The 26,713-nt window shown below is 44.0% G+C and overlaps 1 protein-coding gene across 3 annotated transcripts in view; it reads left to right on the top strand.

Annotated features, from left to right (window-relative positions):
- The window catches only part of GALNT16 (polypeptide N-acetylgalactosaminyltransferase 16), a 75,947-nt gene that overhangs the window by 14,516 nt on the left and 34,718 nt on the right, over positions 1 to 26,713 (top strand). For all 3 annotated transcript variants that reach the window (XM_027879718.1, XM_027879719.1, XM_027879720.1), the window contains exons 2-3: positions 21,473 to 21,648; positions 24,340 to 24,438. In XM_027879718.1, coding sequence (XP_027735519.1) covers positions 21,473 to 21,648; positions 24,340 to 24,438 — 275 coding nt within the window. The remainder of the gene's footprint in view (positions 1 to 21,472; positions 21,649 to 24,339; positions 24,439 to 26,713) is intronic.

Genomic DNA, 26,713 nt, shown 5'->3' with positions numbered 1-26,713 from the left:
TGTCTGCTGAAGTGTAGGCTCTTAATATTGTTTTTCTTACCTTGTCACTTCAACTATTTGAGTTTATTAAAAAAGAAGTTGGGGGTTTTTATTTATTTCCTCTTTACATGTATTTTGGTGTTTGCATAAGTCACAGAAAGTGGAGATGTTAAAATAACTGCAGCCTCCCTGCAGATGCTGACTGCCTCTGTAGAAGTGGCCCATGAAGAAGCTCTTTGAGCTTCTGACTTGTTTTAGGAGATACAGAAACCATCCAATAGCTCTTCCTTTCCTCTCTGTCTTGTTAAGTAGGTTGCTAATATAATATGCAGGATGCACAGGTGTGGTTTTAGTCTATACTGAGCCAGTTTGAATGCTCAACGTCTGGAACCAGAAGGAAAGATTATTTCAAGAATGCTGGGATTACAGAATAGGATTCAATGAAACTGGGCTGGAGCTGGCTGCTCCTTGCTGTACAAGGAGCTTGGTCCCAACCCCTTTTTTAAAGAGGTGTGATTTGGGAGATTAGAGAGGCCTTTCTGCTCCTTCAGTGCTAATTTAACATCCTGCCTTCCATTCAAGCAAGGGAAATCCTATCAGTTTTTTCCTGTTGTATTAAGTGACCTGGCTATATGTCATGGCTTAATTGTTACCCCAGAGGGCAACAGGTAGAGGATGACTGTCCTTGGAAGTTTTCTTTACTGCGTTGGAAAGGGGCTGCTCCTGTCTTATTCAGCTGCTAGGCAGCCAGATTTCTCTCTGCTGGTCAATAAACAGAAACTGCTGTTTTATGCACCAGAAACCAGGGTACTTGCTGCTATAGTTACGACTTCATTACTAGTGTCAGATTAGTTAGGAGTTAGATATTGCACCAGGCCAAGGATCTGTCTACTAGAAATGTACAGGTTGAAAGCGAATCTCTGTATCTACGTTAAACAGATTTGTAGCAGCATCGAAGGGTTTTTACAGAAAAAGCAGTCCACAGGCAATAAGATTGAAACACATCATTTGGTACTTTTGGTAATAAACATTTTTTGCGTTGACAGGTCGTGTGCACTTGACTCTTCAGAAATGTGGTGCTTAAGCATTTTCTTTTACAGATCAAGAGCCTGAGGAAGGCTCAGAAAGGTTAAAGTCTTGATTTATCCTGATTGCTCAGGCTCCATTGACTTTCTCTTTGAATGTCTTTCCCACCGGGCTTTTAACTGACATCACCTTCCTTAGAGCTTCAGTGCGTGTTTAAATAGTCATGGCTCTTTTTTTGCAGGGAGGGCAGGGGTAATAAGGAAAGTTGAAGTGTGTATATACCCCTCTGATGCACAGTGATAGCATTCTTTGCCCCCAGAGGATGACACCTCTCTTCTTGGGTGTCTTTGGGATGCAGCATCGACAGTGCTCAGGTCTCTATTTGCAAGTGGGGCATCCTGCAGTGCTGTGAGGTGAAGGCCCTTGTAATGAGTGGCTCAAATGAGGCAGACAGTAATGAGTTGTCCAGGAATGGTTCATTGGCTCCTGCCTGGCAGAAGGAAAAGTGTCCCTTTGATTTCTGCTTACCTAGCTATGCAGCTGAATTTTATCCTTGAACTAGGTTCCTGGTTTAGACAAAATCCCTCATGTGAAACATGGCATTTGCACAGGGTTTTTAATTAGAAGAATTCATTATAAACATCATTTTTTTGTTATTATGTCAGGGGCTAGAGATTAAGCACATCAACAGAAACATATCTCTTGTTTTTTACTATTTGAAATGTGGCAATCCTTGATGTCTGCAGAAAGCGATGAGGTTCTGTATGATATTGCTGTGCTGCCACTATTATGCTTTTAATTAGTTAATGAATTACTGATTTTTGAGTTGAGGTAGCTCCACAAGGCTTTCTATCTATTGATTAGGAGATGCTTAAAACTTGAATATTCAAAAATATCTAGATATGCAGGGATAAAGGAGTAAAATAATGGCATGTTTAAATTTTTAATAGCAGCCCTCCCCTAAAATATCTGTTTTCTTCCATACTGACACTAGCAAAGAAAGGGATAGAGCGCAAGGAAATAATTTACTATGATAATTTCAAAATTAACAGATTGGTTTGGGGCACAAGTTGATCTCTCACCCTGCTTTCTCTCCTTTCTGCCCTCTCTCAGATGACTAAGGGACGCCAGTTTGAAAACATCGAAAGAAGAGAAAGTCTAGTGTTTGCAAAGCTCAAGAATTTGAGATTAACAATTGCTTATTGGGTTCCTCAGTGTGAAGCTTTTAGTGCCCAGGTTCACCTTCAGGTTTTTAAAGGTCTGTGTCTTTCGTAGAGAATAAAGCAAGAACATCTTGCTGGCTGTAAATCATTTAAGCGTTATTTGAAATGCTTGCCAGGGGAGTGCAGCAGGGCCCTCCTCATATGCTAGCAGGAACTATTGGACTACTGAAGAGTTGACTTTGCTAGTCAGTAATCCCCATCTATCTCCTTGGGGAAATTTTCTTTTAACTGGTGTGTCTCCTTTTTTCCTCTCCAAATGGATACCATGGTATAAACAGATTGCTAAGGAGAAATGTTTCCTTCCCTGACCAAAAAGGAAGTGAACATATGGAAGCTGTGTCAGAGATGAGTTTTGAGCCCTCTTTTAACTTGGCTAAGACTGCTCTCAACCCTGGAGCCCTGGGGAACAGTGCCAGTGAGTCAGGCAGAAGCAGACAGGGCTCACAGGAAGAAAACGGACAGAGTGTGTTTTGAGGAGACCAGTGTTGTAGCAGTTGGGCACACTTCTGCTGCACTGGGCCAATTCCCACTCTGTCTCTCACAGTGTGTAGAAGTTGGGGTTTTCAGCTGCTTCCATCCTTAAAGCACAAAAACTAGGTGATCAGCGGTATTGCTGGAGATGAATATTTGTCCACGTGTTTAATAAAGATCTGTTCATCTATGAGTGCTTTGCACTGCTGGAAGCAAATAATTAAATAAACACGGTGAGTTTTAGATTTGCAAAGTCTTTTGGGAGAAGGGCTTGGATAGGTCTGGAAGTTGGTGTTTGTTGAAGCTGTTTTCTGCTTTGCAGTTTTCCCTTTCAGCTGAGATGGGAAGGGAGTGTTAATCACTTCTCACGGGCTCATCAAGACATTGCTTCAGTCTTGTGAACATCATTGTTTGCATCCTCCAAAAGCTCTTGCTGGGGCCATGCAACTGGCAGCTCTGGTAGCTTGCTGAAAGAAGCAAGAATATTTAATTTGAGAGCCTTCAGGCAATTATTGCTGCTCCTCTTGCTCTGATAAGGCACTAATATTATATTTTACTCTGCAGGTTACAATAAACAACTTCGCCATTCTTCCAGATTTTGCCAGCTACCGGTAGGGACAGTGCTTGGGAGGGCAAGAAACACAGGAGTGAAAGGAGTCTTACCAAGTTATCACTCCATCTGTCTGCATAGGATGCCTGCATTTTCTTGTCCCTGCCTCCCCTTTGGGCTGTGAGAGAGGCAGAAGCTGAGCCAGAACAGTCCCATACCTGCAGGAGATGGGGACCCTGCTAGGTCATGGTTGGTCTAGAGACAGAGGTTGTCTTCTGGTAACTGGACTGAGAAGACACTGTGGGATGCGAGTTGTGTTTGGAAGGACTGTAGGGGGAAACAGGAGAAGCGAAAAGCTGGATGCTGGCCGTGGTCCCTGAGGAAATCTATTTTTGCTCTGTTGCCACTGGTGTTTGTACTCATGGCTAAACCACTTGAGTGGAGGTGAAGACGTCATTCTGGGAATGTTTTGCTTCAGATGGGTTGACTGCAAAGAGAATTCCTGTTGTTAGCCTGTTATAATACCAGGGACTATGAGAGGGACGATGACTGTTACTTGCCTGGTAGTATGAAAGTGTCTGGTGAAGGGTAACATAATGCCAGTTGAGGGAGTTCCTTTCCCTCTTGATTAAAAACTTACTGCTTCACACAGGGTAACACAGTGCTCTGGGAAGAAACCGAACGGTGGATGTGTATAGGAAGAGAAAGGGTGGGGATGGGTACTCCACTTGCTGCTTCCCTCCAAAATTTATCAGTCATTTGGGAATTGGTTCTGGCAATATTAGTCTTTATGTTATAATAGGAGGAGTCAGTTAAAGGCATATCTGATGGGTGATGGAGTACTTATATGAGTTTTCATCTGTAAGATGTTACCAGGTTAGAGATGGTCATTTTCTGGGGTAGTTGCTGCATCGCCAGCTCTAGTTGAGCACTGAGTGGAGGACGAGGTGAAAAGGTGCCATTTGGACTAGCAGCCTGTAGGTTCAGCTCCAAGGGCTGCTGGAGCAGCCTTGCTGGAAATATCCTTGCAGTTTACACCGCTGCCCTGTATGGCTCCATAGGCCAGAGAGTGAATATTAACATGGAGATAAAAAAGTCTCACAGCCTCTGATTCAGTGCATCTAAGTGGTATGGAATGGGGAGAGCTTGTAGGGGGCCTGACAGGATGGATAAAGAAAGCTAATTTGGAAGGGAAGCATATTGCACTGTGGCAAGATATGACCAACTTTGTTTCCTTGTGCTTTTGCCCCTGGCTCTCTAGGCTGCAGAGAACAGCAGCTATTTAAACATCCCTGTAGATTTTCTTCCCTTTCATATGAGGCAAAAAAGGGACAATATTTTTTTAGGAAACCTACGATGTGACCACATGCACAGTTTCTGAATTGTCTGGGAGATATGTATGTGTTATTTGTGTGGGTGTATACTGACAGCCTTGTTCTGCAGAGACTTTTTTCAGTACAGAAGATTTTCATCATCTTTATATTTATTTTCCTGATTTGTTTAAAGTTGTAATTCATATCTAGTTTTTCCTCCTACATCTCTGAATAGTTCAAAGGAAATAGTGATAAGCCATTTGGATGCCTGAGCAAAAGCATTGGATGTCAAGAGTGCCTCCCTGTATTTGCCAGTGGAATTGACATGTCTACTAAAAGACCAAACTTGATCAATTTGGCTGATGCGCTTGTGTCCCCACTAAGCAAAGAGTCATCTTGAATGCCTTTAATTTAAAAGCCCCAGAGCCATCCTGCAGAAATGGATGGTGGAGCAGGGGGCTCTGGGATCCAGCTGCCCTCCTTCCTCTTGAGCTTCTCTTGTCTGGGAGACCCCTCAGCAGGACTTGGGACATCCAAGAGCTGGGGACAAGCCAGGTGACTCTCCTCTGTGTGAGCGGGCTTGGTCATGATGGGTTCAGTCCCGTGTACATCCTTCGGTGTAGTTACCAGGGCAGCAGTGATTTGGAGCTGGTAGACCCTCTTTAGCTGGAGATGGTCTCTAAGCCTTGCAACAGAGGCTCCACCAGCAAAAACTAGTGAAGGAATTTCAACTCCATTGATTAAAACCACAAAAAATGAGCATTTACTTGTGATGGCTAAGTTAAATTGTAGTACCTCAGCCCATGAGATTTTGTTAGATATTTTAGTGTTCCCAAGTTAATGAGCCTCCTTGAGATAGGTATGTCTTTTCTCTTGACACCTATCATCATGTCTTAGACCTGGCAGAATAGGATTTGAACTGTTGACACTGCTTAATGCAGAGATATAAATTGCTATTCCCTTGCCTTTGCTGTGGTGCCAATTGTCTCTCTCAAAGGCAGCCATTTCTGAAGCAGTCCTTCTCATGCTACAATTTTGCTTTTGGTGAGGAAAAATTACTTACATTTCTGTGATGAGAAAAATTATTTCTTCCCTAATCTGTGATTAAAGATCAGTGGACTTTTGAAAAAATACCTTTCTACTTTCCTCTGAGAAAATTATTCTCTTGTTCCTCATGACTGATAGATATCTATCAACTCCCGGCCTTTAGTGTTGCAGTACAAACCTCTGCTGTCTGCATTTAAGCCGTTTATTTGCAGGAACAGTACCAGGCAGTAATCCTCTATGAACAGTCACACAGAAATGGCTAGTGTGCAGTTCTAGCACATCAGCAAGATAGGTGCTTCATTTCATGATGGATCTACCTTCCAAAAATTTGATGGTGTGAGACTTTTCTATTCTTTAACTTAACTGATTTCTAATGAAGTATGCTGCGAAGATCTTCTGCTCCACCTAGTTGAGGCATTGGTTGAGAAAAAGTCAGCTTTCCAGAATTACCTAAATGGACCAAGCGTTTGAGTCTTAAAAGATAGAGGAAATCTTCTTGCAAAAGGATACCTTTCCTTCTGCTTCTGGAAGGATTCTTCTTTGGATACCCTTGACTCTGAACATGACAACGGTTAGTTATTTTTGAGGAGTAATGTCTGGCAATCAACTTTTTTCGTCTTTTTCACATTCATTGGAGTAGCCTGTGAATGACATGCTGAAAACCTGGCTGTTGATCAGTGTATGTTGATATGGCACACTGGGATAACACTCTAATGGTACTTGTCTCAAAGCTACTGTAGATCATTACCAGACCCTGGAGCAGACTCTAGGATTGATGGAAAACTTTGCTTTGCGTTATTTATGCTGGTCATGTAAGCTGCTTTTGGCTGAGCTGTTTAAGGGAGAAGCTGAAAGGGGATGCTCATAGCAATCTGTTGGGTGTTCTGAGAAAAGTTAATCACAAGAGCTCCCCAAGAGGCAAGCGGTGCAGAGGTGTGGTGCTCATTAGCATGGGTAGGAAGCAACACCATGGTGGGTGGTGGGTGCAGGCATCAGAAATGGCTTTGGTGAATGAAGTGGCAGACCCCTTCAATCATAGTGGGGCCGAGGCAGGAGCTGAGCATCTTCTCTCAGCACCCTCCTCCCAGGAAGGAGGTCCTGCCACATCTCCAGCACACTGTGAGGTTTCCCTCTTGGGTAACAGAGAACTGGGCTCTGTTTGTGCTGGATAAGAACTCAGCTTAAAAAAAAAAAAAAAAAAAAAAAAAAAAAAAAAAAAAAAAAAAAAAAAAAAAAAAAAAAAAAAAAAAAAAAAAAAAAAAAAAAAAAAAAAAAAAAAAAGGCAACAAAACAAGCTAAAAAGTACTGTGATATTGCTATGGTAACAAACATCTAGAAATGCAGAGAGATCTCTGTATTAACTGCAGGCTTGGGTTTTATAGCCTGTGCCCTGGTGGTTGCATATGCAATCAGAGACAGAAATGTTGCTGTAAAGGGAAACAGCAGCAGATTTATGATACCTTGGGATCTTTTCAAATATGAGACCTACTGCTCCTTCTGCTTGAGGCAGTCTGGGAGCAGTTGCAGGCTGTTGGTGTGTGTCTGTCATTGCCTGCTCACTACACACCCAGGCGATGAGAGGTGAGCAGCCAAATGCACTTTGCAGCACTGTTATGGCTAAGGAAAAATGGTTGATTATGGGATTGGCACTGGGATATCCTGCAGTTGGAGTTTCTGAACACTTGCCTCATATCAGGCTTTGAGAGAGCTTAAACTGGTTGGACAAAACAGGTATCATTTACAGCTTCCAGCAGCACATTGAACAGCAGGCCTGGGAGAAGGCAAAGGGAGCTCAGCTGGTATGGTGCTTAGTTGTATGTGCAGTGGTTCACGATTTTGCTTTGTTTTCATTCTTGTTTTCCAGAGAGAAAAGATGACTGAGAGGGACCTTATCAATGGATATAACTATCTGAAGGGAGGGTGACAAGGGAATGGACCCAGGTTCCTCTTAGTGGTGCGGAGCAATGGGGCAAGAGGGAATGGACAGAAACTGATGCACAGGGAGTTCCACCTGAATATGAGGAAAAGCTTCTTTACTGTGCAGGTGACTGTGCACTGGAACAGATTGCTGAGAGAGGTTGTGGAGTGTCCCTCTCTGGAGATATTCAAGAACCATCTGGATGCAATCCTGTGCAAAGTGCTCGAGCAGGAAGGTTGGACCCAATGTGGTTCCTTCCAGCCTTACCCACTCAGTAATTCTGTGAAAATGCTGCCTCCTTAGAAAGGTCTTGTTTTTCTGCAACTCTTTCTGAGGATGATCCTGAAAGGATCCTGGCATGTGTAAAGGAAAACAAGGACTTCTCTGCCTTACTGCTACTCTGGCTCCCCTCAGGACCAAGTTGTAGGCCTGACTACCATTTCAGGCTTCAAATTTATTAAAGATACTGAGTGTGAGTTATCACTGGGGACTTGATCTGGACACTTTTGTCGTGCCACTTGTTTTTTGTTCTACTTTCTATATGATGGCAGGGAAGCAGAGGAGGAATTCCAGGAAGCTCTGTCTCCTGCATCATGACACACGTTGGCATGTAATTATGTGCAGTTGTGCCAGTTAATGCTTACAGTGGGCATGCATGGCAGAAGTAGCTTTGTTTGACACTTGTAATTCAGGATTGCCCTTTTTGCTGAGTGCCTAACTCTACAACCTTAAATATGCCTTTTAATATTGCTTTGTGGAAGAAAGCGCAGGAAAGGGAGAATTGTACAAAAAGCTATATCTTCACAATTGACAGATTGTGAAGAGCCCTTCATCAGCACATGTTGCTTAAACATCTGTTAATTAGGGACAAAGATTGAAAAATGCTGTCCTGACAGTTGGCTGGTTCTTGAGCAGTGAGCGTTACTCAGAACGTGAGAGCTGCCATGCACGCTCTGTCTCGCACCCTGCGGCTGCAGAGACCTCCCTGGCAGCTGCCTTTGTGATAATAAAAAATAAGATTTGAACAGTTAAATCTGTCTTATTCATTAGAAGGTGCTCTACTAAAGAATGTTGCTCTTTCTTGATACTGGGTGTGTTGCTGGTCCAAACACTTTTAGCATTGGCAGGGGCAGACTGTGTGGAATAGGGTATGCCAGCGAATACACTGCCTGGGCGCTGTTCTGGGTCCAGTGAATACACTACCAGTGAATACACTGCCTGGGTCCGTAGTTCTACCGTGTTTAGACTCATTATACAGAATACCTTTTATAGCTAACCAGCTACAGTAAAAAATACTTATTCCAGACTCTATAATGCAAAATTACAGGCCAGTTTCTCTTTCTTATTCACCTTTTATAATCTAAGGATAGGCCTCTCGCATCTGGTGCTGTCTGTCCCTGTCCTTGCAACCACAGCTCTGGTTTTAGTTTTATGGGGGTTTTTAAATCTACTTTGAACAAACCTGTCAGCACGTTTCCATTGTTTGTGTTTGTTCATCTCCACGTTCCTTGTGGAGTCAGAAATGCTGAAACCCAACAAGAGCAAGCCAGAAATGTGAAGAATGTCTCAACATCTTTTTCTGTTTGGGAGAAAATGAGTTCTATTGCAGACTCCATGTCTCTCAGCAAGCTGTATTGCTTTTAACCTTTACCTTGCCATCACAACCTCCAGCTAAAAATTTATACATTATTTGTCTTCTGGGTAACGAGGGCCATTTATAACATATTAGTTAAAATGGTTTCTAAACACAAGCCGTTTTCCAGGGCACATAAAGAGTTGTAAGAAAGGGAAGTTCAGTGTGTTAAGCAGTTTGATTTTTCCAAACGACTGAAAGGTAGTAGAAAACTGGGTCCTGGACAAGTACTCTATGTGTGTTTGTTTCTCATTGTTTATATTTTTGTTGTGGTGGAAATTCTGTCCTGCTGATGTCACTGGGAGTCGTGCCACTGAATTTCCCTAGTCATTTACAGACACTCAGAGTTTCATATTGTGTTCTTCTGAATGTAAGTAAAGCCTGTGTGCTTCATGCAGCTCCATGCTGAGAGAAGAAAGCCGAACTCACGGAGTAGAGCTCATCCACATGAGCAACCCTGTGGGTTTCATGGAACGGTGGCAGGACTGGACATGTCTAGGTTTATTTTTCGTTCATATTTAGGAAAGCTGCTGAAGGCCTGGTCAAGATTCTTTGACCGACACAGCACTGGTGGCTTTTTGAGGCTGTGCTTTCTCCTTGGGGAAACAGATCTGTGTGGTGCTCCTTGGGCCATGGGAGGTAGGAAGGCTGTTATGTTGCCCCAAGATGTGAATAGAGGTCACTCAGTCCTACTGGTTATACTCAGCCATCATACTTTGGAAGAGGAGAATTTTTAAAAAAGTGTCCAATGGATCTTGAGAAGGGAAAACTCTCTTCTTAACGGTATCGGTTACTCTCACACAACTCCTATGGAATCCAAAGGTTAGGATCACAGCCCCAGCTATCAGAAACAGATACCCGAGTTTTTGCTGTGACCCATACAAGAGCTTTGAAAAGTGAAAGCTTGCTCACGGAGTGGAAACTGCTGAGCTGGTGACTGGATTGGAACCATCTGGGTGGCAGGGAGGGGAGGGCATTCTGTTTGGAGTGCAGTTTTTGTGTGATGAGAGGGAAATGAGACCGGGTTGCAGGACTTTGGGAGCATTCTGAAAATGAAATTTGGGCAAAATCCCAGTGGTTGAATATATGGAGAAAAATGTCAGAACTATCTTTTCATAAATGAACTTAAAATCAGCAGCTCCCAAAGTCTGCCTGATCAAATTTATGGCTAAGTCAGGCCAAGAAACAGCTATAGCCCAAGATTTCTGTAGCAGTGTTATTGCTGACCACAAACATTCAAACATTACTTGATTTGAAAATCAAGAGTTGTGTCCTTTAACTTCTGGGCTTTGAATTTCTATTTATCCGCCTTTTTGTCTTCTGCAACTATGAAGGCAAAAAAATTATTATTAAAAACTATTAATAGAAAAGCTGTGAGTTCTAACAACATAACCGAGGAGTTGCATCTTTACAAGATGATCTTACAGTATAGACCTGTGAGCCCTGTGTGTGCAGACTGAGATGATGTCTGCCCTTTATATTGGACAGGGATTGATCGAGTAATGGATTTTAAAGATCCTTGCTATCATTGACTTTGTTTTGGTGCAATTTACACCTGGAGAATGAGACAAGTGGCTATGTAAGGGACTGCGGCACTTTGTGCACAGGCACATGTTTTCACCAGCAGTGTTTGTGCCATATCTGTCCTGAGTGTTTTTGTGGTGCCTGCTTCACTGGTTGTACTCTTCCTTATATGCCCAACTCTTTCCTGGCTGACAGAGATTAAATGGCAGAGCTGAGAGGCTGTTGAGGAGCCCTCTATTAATAATGTGATTGAAGTCTAGAATGACAGAGGCCTGCATAGCGGAACATAGGTGTTTTTCATATTTGACAGGCATATAGGGAGCCCATTGCATTATTCTTCATTGGTATGCATCCTTGATTAAATTTGCTATTGGGGAGGTGAATTTAATGCCTTTGCAAATGGGGACCCAAGCAGGAGCAGAATGTGGCTCTGAGGGGTTTGTCAGTTCAAATTGATTGCTGAGTCCAGGATTGGAGCAATGCAGTAACTGAAAAATTAATCAATTATAACAGAATATAATTTGGCTCCTAAACAAAATGGCAACAGCCTGATATTTTCAAATCTTCACGAACAAATAGACAATGAGTTTTTCCACTGTTAGAAAATAATGTTGCATGCTGCAGGGCTGAGTGCATGGCAGAGAAGATGTCTGAGTGAAGAAGGTCTTATACAAAAGGACTCAATTTTGTAATAAATCATGGATATATATGCACGATTGCTATTGTCACTACAGAAGGAATATCAGTACAGTCCTTGAGAATAGATCTCATGGCTTCAAACCTCCAAAATACAAGTCTACTTTGTGAGCTGAAGGTTGTTCCTGAACTTCTCTAAGAAACCAAGTCAGAATTCAGTGACAACATGAGGAGTATATTAAGTCACTCTGTTTAGTGTCAGCTTGGTTGCTAGTTTACAGACAAGTTGCATTTTCATATTAGGCTCGTCTGACTCTCAACCAATGGGTCCTGCCAAAACCCTTTCTCTGTGATGTTCAAAATCTAATGTGAGGAAGAGCTGTGTGGAGCATCATGGTAAAGTACCTGACTCATCAAAGTCACATCCTACTCAAGTGTTATTTCCCGGGAAGACAAGGTCTGTGCAGGTTCTGGGGCTGTGGGCCAGCCTCCAGAAGCAGCATGGTACCAGGCCCAGCTGGCACAAAGGCAGGAATGTGGCTCCAGAGGCCAGAGTGCCACCTGGCTCTCTTGGAAGGATGGATGTGCAGTGTTGCCCACCTGCCTGCTGCCGCTATCTGTGAAAGGCTGTAACAGGATCTGTCTGGTGATTAACATGGAGAGAGAGAAGAAAGTTGATGTGGAATTGAGTGATATTTAAAATCATAGCTGCTTGAGCAAGACCTGCAAACAAAAACATATTAGAGAAAAGTCTTTCCTTGCTGAAAGATGGGGAGAAATTCTTACGTCCTGCTGGATTTGTCCCTGGTAGGGTTATGAAATGTCCTGAAATGACCCCTTTCTGGCTCAGCTGGGCATGTGCACAGCATTTCTTCGGAGTGTGAATGTTGGCTACTTGCAAAACCATGCTATTTTATTCTTAATCTTCTAATCTCCATTTAAAGCTCTAACCCTTGAGGATGAATGATTACAAAGGTACTTCAGCTTCCTTTCTCCAGCCTTACTAAAAAACCCTTGCAGCGTGATCTTGAAGGCGAAGAAAACGAGCCCTAAGCTTAATGTATTTAAATACTTCAATGCTTTGGGTGAGTGGTGCCTACTTCTCAGTGCTAGCTGACCTCTGCTCATTGCTTAGGTAACTAGTTCACTGCTTGCTATGTTAGCAGCTTATGAGGCCTGAAGTTGCTTTCTCCTTTTCTGTGAAAATGTGTGTCGGCATCTGTCACTCTAGACAGTTGTGATTCAGTGGGAGGAAAGGATGGAATGTAGGTCACTTGAGTTCAAAGGGAATAGATTAATACATCAGCACGAAAGGCACATACGCATGTGTCTGTGCAGACAGCGTAGGTGGGGGAGTGGGCACAGAGAGACACAGTTCATGTGACTGATGTTTTATGAAGACCTAGACCACCTTCATTTGAACTGTCTTATGGTGGGTCCTGCCAGGTGAACATGGGGACATCATCTGATGCTATATGTCAGTCTGTTGTGATACAGGTGCTATAAATCAGGGTTCAGGTAGAGGCTAAGAGACCACTGAGCATCTAACACTTAGAAGAGAAATAACAGAATATTGTTCCTTTTTCTTCCTTGCTTTCCCAGTTCAAAATCACTGGGAAACCAGGGGCATTCTTTGCATATTTAAATGTCTTTGAAGACTGGGATATTTTTCCGACAGAAAAAAAATGCAGCTTCTCATAGCACCTTTTCTACTCTGAAGGACCTCAAAACACACTTTTACAAACTGTGTATGTATGACCTGTAGCAGAGCAGTATTCCTATATACAGTAAGTAACCTAGATGGCTTTTGCTAAGGAGGTTTCCTGTGTGATGCAAAACAGATGTCTGAATGCAGACAACTTCATGTCCATGTGACCATCTTCTCTGTGCAAAACCTTCATGCCCAGCGGCACAGTGTCCCCAGCTACCCACTGGGACCTCTTTCTGACAATGCTGTTTTGGTGCGGCTGCCAGCATGAATGACCAAGTCCCTTACGTATTCAAGTAGTGTACTGTCCTGTCTGTCTTCTCTCTGGCACCAGATGTTGTCATGGATATTCATGGATATAGAGAGGTGTTCCTGGAAAACAGTGCTGTTTCAGGGAACAGCAACCCCAGAGACCTCACACTCCCCTCTCACACTGGAACTCAGTAATTTTGAAGACCGTCCACTCACTATTTTTCATGGGGTTTTCCACATTGGTTTTCTCCTGGAGTGAAATACAAAAACATGAAGATTTCTGTGAGCAAAAATGGCATATCACAGCAAATTTTGCCAAATAGGAAACAAATGGCTTTACTCCAGGATATGAGATGAAGACTGAATGAACACAGAAGCCAGATGAACATGAGTCTTGACATGTGGGTATTAATACAAAATCAATGTATGTGAATGTCATAAATAAGTTAAAACAAAAAATTGTAATATAATTTTTCAGATTTTCATAATGGACATCTGTGTGCACTAGACTTGAAGCTGAGGGAAGAAATGGGCTTTGGCAGCTGCCTTATCCCCTCTGGGGTCTGGATCTCTATGGTTCTGAGCAGCCTCACTTCTTCCAAGCTATTTGGAAGACAGTGCCCTCAGGCATCTGTCTTTAATGCCCTTCTGGCTTCCACTGCTTTGCTTTATTCAACAGCTCCTAAAAACAAAAGACCAGAAGGATACCTTAGGGCATCGTGTCCCCATCCTCCAGTTATGGTCAATGTCTTCCTTCCTCTGGGCAACTGGGCCACAAGACTTTATAGGATCTAGTCCTTGCTAACTACTCATGGTCTATTCAGGATTACCTAGCTAGGTCAAAGATGGACATACTTTGAAGAAGTCATCTCCTGCTGTATGTTTTATCTATATATGCTGTATCTTCCTTGGCCAGCCATAGAACATGATGAACTATAGTGTTGTGCACCTGCCACATGTGAGGTTGTATAGTAAATTCCAGCTTCTCAGGTTATCATTCTACAATGAATATACATCAGGACTGTATTCAGAGGGGAATCCAAGGCATGATTTATGCATTGATTGTTAATCTTCGTGGACATGGAGAGGGGTTAGTTGGTGCTGAAGCCAGTCCCTGCATGTGAAACGGAGGCAGTGTTATGCTGAACTCCTATAACCATCAGGCAGCGAGTACCCCACACTCTTCAGGGCTGCTATTTGCAAAATGAATGAGACTGATTTGTGCTGTAGTGCTGGCGCTTGTGCAGTGTGTGTTACTTTTGGCCATCCTCCAGCTTTATGCTGCTTTGCATACCTTTGAGACCTGGGCATAGAGATCCAGATGTGCTTCCTGGAAGCATCTCTTCTCTCCTGTAGACAAGGACAGGCGGGATCTGGATGAAGTATCACAAGTTTGCTTCTCCACAGAGTCACTAAAGAGATGGCTAAGTAGGATCATTAAGCAGAGGCCTGTATCAGGAACAGTGTGGCCAACAGGTCCAGGGCAGTGATTCTTCCCCTGTACTCAGTACTGGTGAGGCCACACCTCGATACTGTGTCCAATTCTAGGCTCCTCAGTTCAGGGAGGATGTCGAGGTGCTGGATCAGGTCCAGAGAAGAGCAAGGCTGGTGAAGGGACTTGAATACAAGTCCTAAGAGGAGAGGCTGAGGGAGCTGGGGTTGTTGAGCCTGGAAAAGAGGAGGCTCAGGGGAGACCTCATCACTGGCTACAACTACCTGAAAGGAGGTTGTAGCCAGGTGGACATCAGTCTCTTCTCCCGGGCAACTATCAATAAGACAAGAGGGCATGGTCTTAAGCTCTGCCAGGGGAGATTTACGTTAGATATTAGGAAGAAATTCTTTACAGAGAGGGTAATCAGGCATTGAAATGGGCTGCCCAGGGAAGTGGTGGATTCTCTGTCCCTGGAGGAATTTAAAATGAGACTGAACGTGGCACTTAGTGCCATGGTTTAGTAACTGCGGTGGTAGAGGATCAGGGGTTGGACTTGATGATCTCAGAGGTCCTTTCCAACCTGGTTGATTCTATGATTCTGTGAGGCAGGGATGGAAAAAAAGGGTTTCTCAGGGCTAAAACAGAAGAGAGTAGAGATGCAGTGTTGCAGAGTTGATAGAGAATTGCACAGAAAGCAGTACATGCCAGGAGATTGTGGAAAAGAATAGGGAGGTGGAGAAGCCATTGGGCAAGCATCAGTAGTGGAACGCAAGCCCCAACAGACCTTCTCTGCTTCTCACTCTTACCATCCCTTGGCAACTACAGCTCTGTCACAGGGCCTGGAGAAGTGCTGTGAGCTGGTGACCATGGCCTTTTCTCGGAGGGCATTGGAAATAGCCTCTGCTGGGACCCCACCACTGATCTCTCCAGCGCAATTTGGAAATGGCAGCTGGCCTCAAGATTGTTCAGTGTTGATGGCGGTAGAAACTCTTTTGTGGCCAATTAGCTGCTGTGGTAGCTGATCAAGTAGCTCTGCTGCTTCCATTGTGTTACTCCAGTTTGTGCAAGCTACATTCAAATTGGTCCCTGATCTCCGCTGTCAGCACTTCTGAAGAACAGAGATGGTTCTATTTAACTGTGGTAATTTTTATTAACATTTCTTAGTAGAAGGTCCATAAGAACATGATTCCTAAACCCATTTACAATGCTTTACACAGTTAAACAAAGCATGAATAAAATAGGCTCTATGCTGTCAGACAGGGGCTTTTTTATAAGTACTATGAGCAGTTTTTTGGAGAAGTGTATGGACTATTTTTTGAGACAAACAAAAGCCATGTGTGCACTGAGGTTCCTAACCCCAACTGGAAAAATGCTTTTGGCAACAGGTATTCAGCTCACATTATCTTGCAGGTTCAGTCCATATCCTGCTTTGTCTGTGATCTGAGCCATTCATAGCCCATCCATGTGCCACCATATGGGTTACAGAGCTGAGCAGCACCTGTCTCTGTAGCACTGCTGTGCTTCCCAGCATCTCATTGCTGGTCATGGTGCTGTGCCATCTTGTCCACTCTGTGACTTGTCTTCAGGTCACTGGGACAGTGTATGGATCCTGTTGAGTAAACCAGATTTTTCCAGAGAAAAATTTCACACCATGCAGGCCCCAGCAGCTCCACTGTGGTTTGCAGAGGTGACTTGGCTCTGACCTTTGCTCTGAAAGAAGAGGATTTGCTCAGCCAGCAAGGTTGTATCTCAATCCAGTGGGTTAAAGCTGGCATTTAACCAGTTCAGAGGGGAGGAATCTGCTGAGACAGGCAGAGCTGGTGGGAGGGAGATGCTGATGACAGGGTTGGGGATCATGTCAGTGGCAGAATTGTGAGGCTGCAGCAGTGGGATAAATTGAAGGGGGGCCTCGAAAGGGAAGAAGATTTGGTGAAGTTGTTACTCCTTGGCTTGCTTTGTGTCCATATTGATCAATTGATTGGAATTGATGCTTTGCATTTCTGGGGTTTGGCAGAGCTGACACAATCATGAAAATGAGCTTAAAACAAAGGAGAAGCATGGCAGCCCCTGCTCCATTTGTTGTACTAAATACTTGTAAGAAGTGCAAGAACTGCTAAGTATACATTGTGTCACATAAAACTCCTGTTGGACTAAGTTTACAGTAACTGTAAAATTATTAATTGTATTTTCCTCTGAGAGTTTTGCATATCTTACTCTAATAAGGTAACAACTCTTCATGACCTGTGGGGTGTGGTTATTCTTTTTGAATTTGGCCAAACCTGTTGTTAAAAAATGTATCTCAGGGCCCTGGATTCCCTAGCTCTGGTTTTAGTGGCTGTTAGCACAATGTGGCAGTTGGTGTGCCTGTGTCTTATGGCAGGCAGTGACAATGCACAGAGGTGAATGGCACTGTCTGTAATATAGTCTTACTATTTCACAAGGAATCAGGCCTAGAGGAATATCCCTGTGCTAGTCAAGAAATGAGTATCTCAAGTTTTCATAGATGTACATGGCATTAATTCCTTACCCTTAATCCCTCGCTTACAAAGTTAATTTCACTATTTAAATAGTTTCTAGTCTCTTGAATCATGTCAAAACACAAATAAGAACACACTTTTGACAGTGCATCTGAGTCCATTCTATCACTGAAAGGGAAAAGCATTTGTGAAAATGAAAAAGGGCAAAATAAGATTAGAAGGTTTAGAGTATTTCCTGAAATTTTGATATGTGAATTTTGTTGGATGCCTCAGCAATGTTTGGGACAGAACTTAATTTGTGCAAACCATTTGCTAATCCCTAGTCTAGACACTCACATTTCCAGTGCTTATTCATCTTTATTTCTGCTTTCATGTAGCACTTTTTTTTTTTTTTTTAATCTATCACAGAGCATCAGTCATAAGGAACTGGGCTCTTCCACTCCCCTAACTCCACCTTGTAGTCCCATCCTCAAGCACGGGGATAGAGGGTGTGTAATTACATTACCTGATGAACTGTAGGGGTCTGTGGTGCCCCTATTGAATTGCATTTACTGTTTTCAGACTTTTTTTTCCACATGTTGAGATAATTTTGTATTCTAATCCTGTTACCCATTTTTTCTGGATTTCCTATGGATTTGACAAACATACTCTGAATATCCAAGGTACTTATGAAAATACTGAATGGTGCTGGATCCAGAACAAACCCTTAAGACCTGCTCTCACCATAGCCCCTCTGCTCTGGCAGTGAACAGCTGATAATTCTGCTCAGACAGTGGTTTTCCAAACTGTTTCACTCATTCTTCAGTAGTTTCACCCAGACTATTATTTTTCTAGGTCGCTAATGACATTTTAACAATCCCTATCAAAAACCTTATCAAAGTCATGAAGTATCTTATCTCTTGCTTCTCCACACCCTTGAGCCTGATTACTCCATCACAGGAGAAAATTATGTTGGTCTGACATGATCGGTCTTGACAAATCTCAGTTGGCTCCTATTTATTACCTTGTTAGCTTCATGGTGCTCATAGGTGAATGTTTGATTACTTGTTGATTATCTATTGATTAGCTGCCTTTCTGGAAGCTGAAGCCAGGCCATCCTAGCTATCATCCCCTGCAACTTCCCTTCCACCTGTTTGAAGAGAGCACAAAGAGATACTGTCTGAGATAAACTACAAGTGGGACTTAATTCTTAACTGACAATCAATTCCAAGTGCTCTTTATACCACTGTTTGAGGTACAAGCTATGTGAGAACCACAGTATCTAGAGGAATTACCTCTGACAGCTCAAGTTTAAACGTATCATGGCCTTGAGGTCGCTAGTTGTGTCCCTGCTCACTCCCCAGGACTCTCCCCACCTTGCCTATGGCCCAGGACCCCATATCAGCCCCCTGGAGCTTTTCCCACCCTACCCATGGCCAGGACCCCAGGGTCTCTTGGCCCCTGCCCCAGTGACAGTGCAGCTGGGCTGGTCTCCACCTCCCAATAGCCTTGCCCTGCTTGGCCATGGGCCCAGCCAAGGTGGGCCCCCATCACCTCCTGTCCCCAGAGGGGTGCCCAATACCCAGGGCTGGGGCTGCCCTGGTGCCCCTCGCTGGTGCCCAACTTCTGGTTGGGGTGTGGGATGGTCCCTGGGCCGGTCCCTGGCTGCCAGACCCTGCTCCACACCATGAGGATTCCCCAGCCCTTGCACCGCCCTGAGAAAAATGTCTCCTGAAGATTTGTTGCCAGTTCCAGCATTTTCTAGTATGTTTCTGGCAACATAAACCAAAAACAGCTGTTACTTTTCAGGGGGCTCAAGGAGACATAAGTAGCAGAGGGCAAGGTAGTGACTGCATAATATTTAAAGGCATGTGATAAGCTGGGCTTTTGCTGCAAATCAGTGTTGTTTTCTAGGGCGAAAGGAAAAAGAGAAACAGAAGCTAGGTTTAACAAAACTCCTGGTGTGATTTAGAGAAAGAAAACTTTTCAGTTTTCAGAGATATGAATGTAATTATTTTCCTTGTCACCCTGAAAACACAATTTCAAGGGAAATTCTAGGTCATCATCATCATCATGGCTAGGCTTTGCGAACGAAGATTTGAGAAGAGCTCTGCCCACGCTTGCTACAAGCGCCCTGATGGCTGAAAAGGCCAATGTGAGAGAGACAAGTCTGGTTGCAAAACTCACAGCAAAAGATTCCCCAGGTGATATCGACAAGACACAATTCTTTCTGCGTTGTCTTTTCCTCGAGAGTGATCCTGTGTGTGTTCTCAAAAATTCTAGGTAGCATGCTGTGAAACCGGCCACAAAAGTAACTGAGATGTTACCGTAACCCAGCTACATGGCTGGTTGGAGGGGTTGCAGTGGTGGCAGCTGCAAGGAGTGGGAGAGGGTGGTGGCCTTGAGAAGGAGTGGCAGAGCAGGGCATTCTCTGCCTGGAGGAGTGTAACAGAGGCAGAGTTTTCCACTGGAGTAAAGCTGTATGTGTCCTACACCATAAGCATAGGCTTGGTTGTGCAGTGGTTGAAGGAGTTTCTTTGTGTTGAAAATAGGAGCACTTTTTTTTCCCTATGAAAAGACATTTCCCTTGTTCTTGTACGGTAAAAAAGGGGAAATCTGAACATCAGGCTGACTTTGGCTGTATTAGGCATAATTTTATGGGCCATCTTCATTTTTTTTTCTGACTTCATTCATCTTCTCTCCAAAAGGAATAGTCCTAGCCTCTAATTTCTCTTCATCCTCCAGTAGCTTCCTTCCAGAGACAGGCTTGACAAAACTTGTACTCTGGCTGTGGCTGCTGAGCTGTCACTGATTCGAATAATTGTTCACAGTGGTTTCAGTTTTCTCTGTTCCATTTGCAGTGCACTCACTTTGCTGTATTTCCCATCTCGGCAGACCGAGTGCAGGGTTTCATTTGAGCATTCATTTCATGGGGATGCTCAGATCTGTAACCTGAGCGGTCATGTTTCATTTGAAATCCATCAATGGACATGAGTAGTTCAATTTGTTTTTTCTAATGTTCATTATTTTGCACTTTTCCATGCTGAATTTCATTTGCCATCTTCTTATGCAAGTGTCTGGTTCTCCTAGGGCTGTCTGCACTTCAAGGTAGCCCTTCTCAGAGAAAGTTGGAGATATGTAGGTTCTTCTAAGCACTCTCTTGCTTAAGGAATTTGCTGTGGTGGTGGGGCTCTTGAATTCTTTCCCAACCCACTAAGATGGCTCAAGCAAAATGCTGTGTGATATTGGGGACCACTCTCTGGTCTCTTGCCCTCTATAACTCCTAAAAGGAGCCCTTTAGCAGAGGGAGAAATGTGATCAAATCTGGTATTAGAGGGTATCCAAACTATTTTACATAGAGTGATCTCAAGATCTGAGCATTATCCAGTGCTTTGAACGAGATGTGTATGTGCCAGTATCTGCCTTTTGCAACAGTTTTAGGGAGCTCCAGCACTCCTTTGCACAAGGCTAGGAGTATTTTATGGCTTCTTCATGATTTGGTCTACCAAATGGCTACCACAGACAATTTGTTAAACTACTTTCATTGTATGAGCAATCCCGATTGCTTTATAATCAAATATTTTAGAGTTTGTATGTTGCTTCCAACCAAATTCTCCTATCTGAGAGTTCAGCGTGGGCCAGAGCTATGCCTGTCCTCTCCCCTGGTGACCCTAGTGAATGGTTTTTAGGTGCTGGTTTTGCACTGACTCTGTGGCCTCAGAAAGCCAGAGGAAAATTAGGAGAGGAGAGGGATGGCCCAGGCATTTTAACTCTTACGGGGTACTGGGGACAGTCACGTGCAGCTTCCAACTGTATCACGGACTTCGGTGAGAATCTGGGCAAGGCACAGCAGGGAACTTGTTAAATCAGCTGCCTCTGTGTTTGTATGAAATAGTGATTGTCAAAAGGTTGAAACTGCTTTTCCTCAAAATACTGTGTTTCAGCCGCCTTGGCTGGAGACTGCTTTCAAACATGCATCTCCTGGAAGGATTTCCAAATGTCTGCAGCCTCACACATTCTGTGTAACAAGGGCTAAAGGGAATTTGCCTGTGCTATCAGGAACAGCAGCTTTCATCTCAAGCTCAGTCGGCATGGATAGTGAGGCCTGCAGTTTTCCTCCGAGAAGGCGATTATAAAATCCAATCTATGAGGGTTTCCTGCTCTCATTTCCAAGCTCTTGCCTATTCTTTCTTTCCCCATACCTGAGCCACTTCCAGATGTGTGGCAATGTCTGAACTTATTACCTACGTCTAACCATGTGTTGGCTGCTCTCCCTGATGCTCTGATGCTTGTCTCTGCTCTAGATGACTCGAACTCCCCCAGGAGAGAAGAACAGCCGGAGGGGTTTTGATGAAAAGGCTTATTTGTCCTCAAAGCTGCTGAAGGCTGGAGAAGACCCCTACCGCCAGCACGCTTTTAATCAGCTGGAGAGTGACAGACTCAGCAGTGATCGACCCATTCGGGACACCAGGCACTACAGGTACCCTGCAGCCCTTGCTATAAGCCGTGGCTGCTGCTTGGGGCAGGGAGACCACTGTCCTCTGGTGTTGTTCTGCAGTGTTGACCAAGGATGTTTTGGGTTTTTCTTTGCCACATTGGTCCATTGCTTCCCTAAACTGGATGGTTAATCTGGAAAGGTCTCAAATGCTCTGAGACCCTTGACTAATTCAACCTCAGCTTCTGACCTTTCTAGCACCTCTTTTTCCAGGTCCAAGCATCAACTTTTTTCTAGCACAGCTCCTCCATTGCAGCTCATATTGCTCATCTGATGGTTGTTTTTTGCACAGCTCCCCTCACAATTACAGATTCCCTCTCCTGTCTGCAAAGTATACCTTTGCTGCAGTGTTGCTTTGCTTGTGTTCCTCACATGCTGTGCCCTGGCTGTCTGAAGCTGGTTTGGTGCCTTCTTTCCAGCCTAAGCATTACTGTTTGGGTGAAGGCTGCTGGGGTGCATCATCCTTAAATTGCTGATAGTGCTCAGGTAATGTAGTTTCTGGAGTACAAAAAGGCAATGCTGTGTCTTGAAAAGTGTAAGTTTGATAGGGATAGGATAGTGTTAAACAGTCTGCTTAAGTCCTAAACCCTGTCTAAGCAACATTTCACAGCTGCTGGGAGCAGGAAACCAGGCATCTAACTTGATTGAAACTGTGAAAGGGATGTCAGGAGATGTGGAGCTTCGTAAACCTGCCAGCACTGACAGCCATCAGAGTCCTTGTGAAGGGAAGCAGTCAGGACCTTGGTTGTAGAATCCAAGTGTTGTGCTCCTGTTCCCCAACACAGTACTTGGGATTCGCATCTTAGTGACTTGGAGGCAGCAGTGCCGTGTCCTGTGTTAGTGACAAATCTCCCTGCTGTGCAGAATTGCTGTTTTCTGTTAATCTGCTGTCATGTTCTGGCTGAAAACCAGCTCACTTCAGAGGTGAATTATTGTTTATTTCGATCTGCAATTAGCATTTAGAGCATGCTTTTTGTGCAAAGCCTTATCTGTGCACTTCAGTCTGAAGAGCAACACATATGTAATCCCCAGCAAATGTATGGCCATTTCAGACCCAGCTTTGCAAGGATCCCCTTGAGCAATGGGGAGTCCAAAGTAGTATATAATCAGAACAAATAAACCTATTTCCATGTTCCTCCCCTTTGCAGGAGTGGCAGTTGGAGACTGAGGGAACTGTGACTATCTTGTCTTGTAACAATATTGGAATAGTTGCTGGGATGGCAACTCAGAATGAAAACTTATTTCAACTGAGAAAAGTTAGATTGTGGACCTGGCTCCGTGTTTAAGGAACAGGGGAAGTCAGTAGGTCACTAACATGCTAATTTTTCATCAGGCACCCAAGCAGAGCACAGACATGCTTGACTCTACATCCTAAAAGCTGCTTCTGCCTTAGCATATAGCTGTTTCTTTGATCCAAAGCAAAGACAGGGTCAACTTTCAAGTGCAAACCTTGTCCTCTGTGGTGCTGTAGTAATGCTGAAATCTTTGGATGACTTCCTCAAATAACACATACATGAGCCTCTTCTGCTTTTCCACTTCCTGATTCCTCAGTATGTTTTTGTATGCATTACATCATGGAGTTATTTTGAAACAATAACAAATATGGTATGTCTCATGTCTGGTCTCACATTTTCCACTTTAGTCTTTATCAAGGTTTCTTTATATGTCTATAAATTGTTGTATGAAGCTGTTGCCCCCTTAATAAAACATTGCAATGAAAAAGTCATAAACCAGTAGGATCAAATGTGATGATAAAAACAGTTTAGCAATAACATAAAAGAATAGTAAGTAAATGTGGAAATACAACTAGTGGCTCTAAGAAGTGATTTGTATTCCCTCTAAAGATGGATTCAGTCTATGTGTGGCCTTGAATTGTTAAAAACAGGTGTGGACTCTTCATCAGACAGGGAATTAGTGCTGGCTGACTGCAGCTTTACCCTGGCTGGAACTTAAGAAGCCAGACACTTTGGAGGAGCAGGTCAGCCCAAATCCGCCATACTTAGCATCTGCCAGAGTTGGATTCAGGATTCATATCTGTGAGTTGTTACCCTGCGGAGAACAAAGTTTCTATGAGGGGATGAACAACCCTGGTGCAAATTAATCCTTGGTTCTGAGTGTGAGAATGTATGTATGTACATTACAAAGTCAGATGGGAAGACATAAGGAATTGCTCTTCATTGCCCACTGAGCTGTTAGTCTGGAACCTCAGCAACTCCCCAACACAAATCACAGCACTAGCTTGTGGTTTATTTTCTATAAAGTTCAATATGCAAAGAATTTGAAGTGCTTTATGCCTGGGTGTACCAGCTCCATGCATCCTCAGCATATGCATATCCTGTGCATGAATAAACAAGATTCTATGTGAATCACAGGTAAAGGCAGGGACTAGAGTCCATGCTATTAAATCTTTTTTCACTACAGAACCCACATGCCCTCCTTAGTGTGCACCTCTGGGGCCTTAGGTATCACAGCCTCAAAACCGCCTTTCAACAGGCACAGTTTTTTTAAGTGCTGCCAACCTTGGTAGACAATCTGCTGAGGCCTCCCTTGCTGCAGCTCAATTGTGCTGTTTCTGAGTTTAGCATATTATTCTCTTCTTAGGAGTTCTAGGTACATTGCTGCAGTGGCTGCTGCTGGGTGCTGTTTGTCTTACACTTCTCCTCTCCTGTGTTGCAGGTGCACTTCTGTACGCTATGACACTGACTTGCCAGCTACCAGTCTCATCATCACCTTCCACAATGAGGCACGATCTACCCTGCTTCGCACGGTGAAGAGGTGAGCTCAGCAAGGGGTGCTGGGCCTGGATGGTGGAGTCAGGAAGGGTACTGGTGGAGAAATAGGCATTTTCCAGCAGTTAGACAAGCAGGGTGACTGCAGTTCCCCAAGTGCCAGTGTTCTAGCCTTCAGCTGGCCCACTAGGACAAGCCAGGGGCTTGGATTGGCAGTGTGGGCATATCTGCCAATATACAGAGCATATCTGCTGCTACCCACTGTATGGCTCCTAGCGGGGGAATCATGAGCAGCAGGAACGGGCTGCTGGACTTGCGTCCACAGGTGAGAAGAGTCTGTGTGAGCTTGACTTGAAAGAGTGAAGAGGTACCAAAGAGAACACTGTGTGTTGCCTGATTGCAGTGAGTGATGGAGGCTTAGGAGGAGGCTGTGTTCCATAACCAGAACTAAGCAGATGGCTCCCTGAAGCTGTGATTGGCTCAGTGTGGGTGGGAGCACAGCTTGTAAGTCTTTCAAGCAGAAAGTGATTGGCAAGTCTTGTGGAGACCTTGTGGTCTGAGCAGGTACTCAGAGTTATTTGCTGGTAAACAGTTGCTGAACCTGATGACCCACCAGATCCTCCCTGGGGCTTTGCACACAGACCCTGCTGAGCCTGCAGGACACTTGCTATCTTGTACCAGTGCCTCCTCATATCTGAGTATCAGCAGTGGCCAAATCTAACTATGTAAATAGGTAGCATAGGGCCTGTCAGCATCCTCAGGTAGATGGATGCATGCAATCATCTGTACTACAAAGCAATGTTCCAGCTGCTCCTTCACCCCTTTCTTCCATCACCCCCACAAAACTCAGGTAGGCTCCTTTCCTTTTAGTTTTCACAGAAGAAAATGCCCTCTGCTCTTTCTGACTTACCAAGTCATTTCTCAAAGGGTCTCTGAAGCCTGCATGCAGGTCCAGGAACAGTCTGTGGAGGCTGAAGGAAGAGTGAATTGTCTGTGTAGAAGGTTGAGCTGGTGATATCACTAGCAGGAATGCATTATTCATCATTTCCACTTCTTTCCCCTGACAGGTCCTATGGGCCTGCGTGAATGTGCTACGTGAATAAATAACAGGCTTTTTCAAGTTGGCCTCTTGGCTAGAAGGCTGGGTTTCTGTCTGCCAAGTTTGTTGCTACTGTGTTTCCAGAGGCCTGTATATATTGCACTAACACATTTTGTCTTTTTACTTGTATCATTTTCTTTTCATTTGAACCATACAATGAGTTCTACAGAGTCACTGTTCAGAAAATGAGCAAAGTTGTTTTAAACCATGGTGCTGCTAGGGCAACGAGAGGAGACTTCTGCCGATTCCATCATGGGTCAGACAGGAAATGGTTAGGTGCTCAGAAACCATGGTAGCAGGATCCTTAAGAAAATTTCAAGGCAGCCAGTTACCATGATAGTTAAAATGAAGAGGTGACATTTAGAGCAGAGCATTACGTAGAGAGAGAAACTGATATCCAGATCCTGTGGAAATAATGTGTACTAATGAGCAGATAAGCATCACCGGCACCCTAACGGGCCAGGCTTTCTCAAAGCAAGGTTAACTGAAGTAGGCTGCTCAGGGCTGTGCCTGATCAGTTTTTAGTGTCTCCAAATACAGAGGCTCAGCAAACTGTCTGAGCGTTCTCTTCTCTAGGATAAACAACTCCAGCTCTTGCAGCCTCACCTCATACATCTGATGCTCCAGTCCCTTAATTATCTTAGAGGTCCTTTGCTGGACCTGCTTCAGCATGTCACACTTTTTGTTGTCCTGGGAAGCCTAGAATTGGACACAGCATTTAAGATATGGTATCCCCAGTCTCTCAAATGTGATCTCCTGCAACCCAGAGCTCCCAACAAAGACCTTGAAAAGTGAATGACCCATCTGTTCAAATTGGTCCCTGCAATACTGCTGCCACTGGAGGAGTGCTGTTGTGAAGAACTGACTGTACTCTGCTGTGAATGCTGTGGATGGAATTTCCTCCCAGACCTTTGGCTACAGCTGGACTCTTCATTGCCAGATGGTTTACAGCCAGTGCATGTGACTGATTTACTCCTTCCTTAAATCACGTCAGAAGTGTCAATAATTTATCCCTGCCTGGTGAGGTATCCCGAAGGCTGAGTTCTTCTTGAGCTCTACAGTATTTGGAGTGTCACACAACCAAGCATTGGCTAGGAGCCTTGCCTTTGAGGCACTGGATGTTTGACAACTGTACACAAAGGTAAAGGCACAGGTCATGGCTGCACTGTTAGAAGAGGCATAGAACCAAGTCCCATTTGCACATTGATGGGATGTGCTCTTC

This window comes from Empidonax traillii, unplaced genomic scaffold, assembly GCF_003031625.1.
Source record: "Empidonax traillii isolate 1590-97213 ecotype Southwest subspecies unplaced genomic scaffold, ASM303162v1 scaffold56:size2478089, whole genome shotgun sequence".
Lineage (NCBI taxonomy): Eukaryota > Metazoa > Chordata > Aves > Passeriformes > Tyrannidae > Empidonax > Empidonax traillii.
The sequence above is the reverse complement of the archived record's forward strand: the minus strand, read 5'-3'. Positions and strand labels throughout refer to the sequence as shown.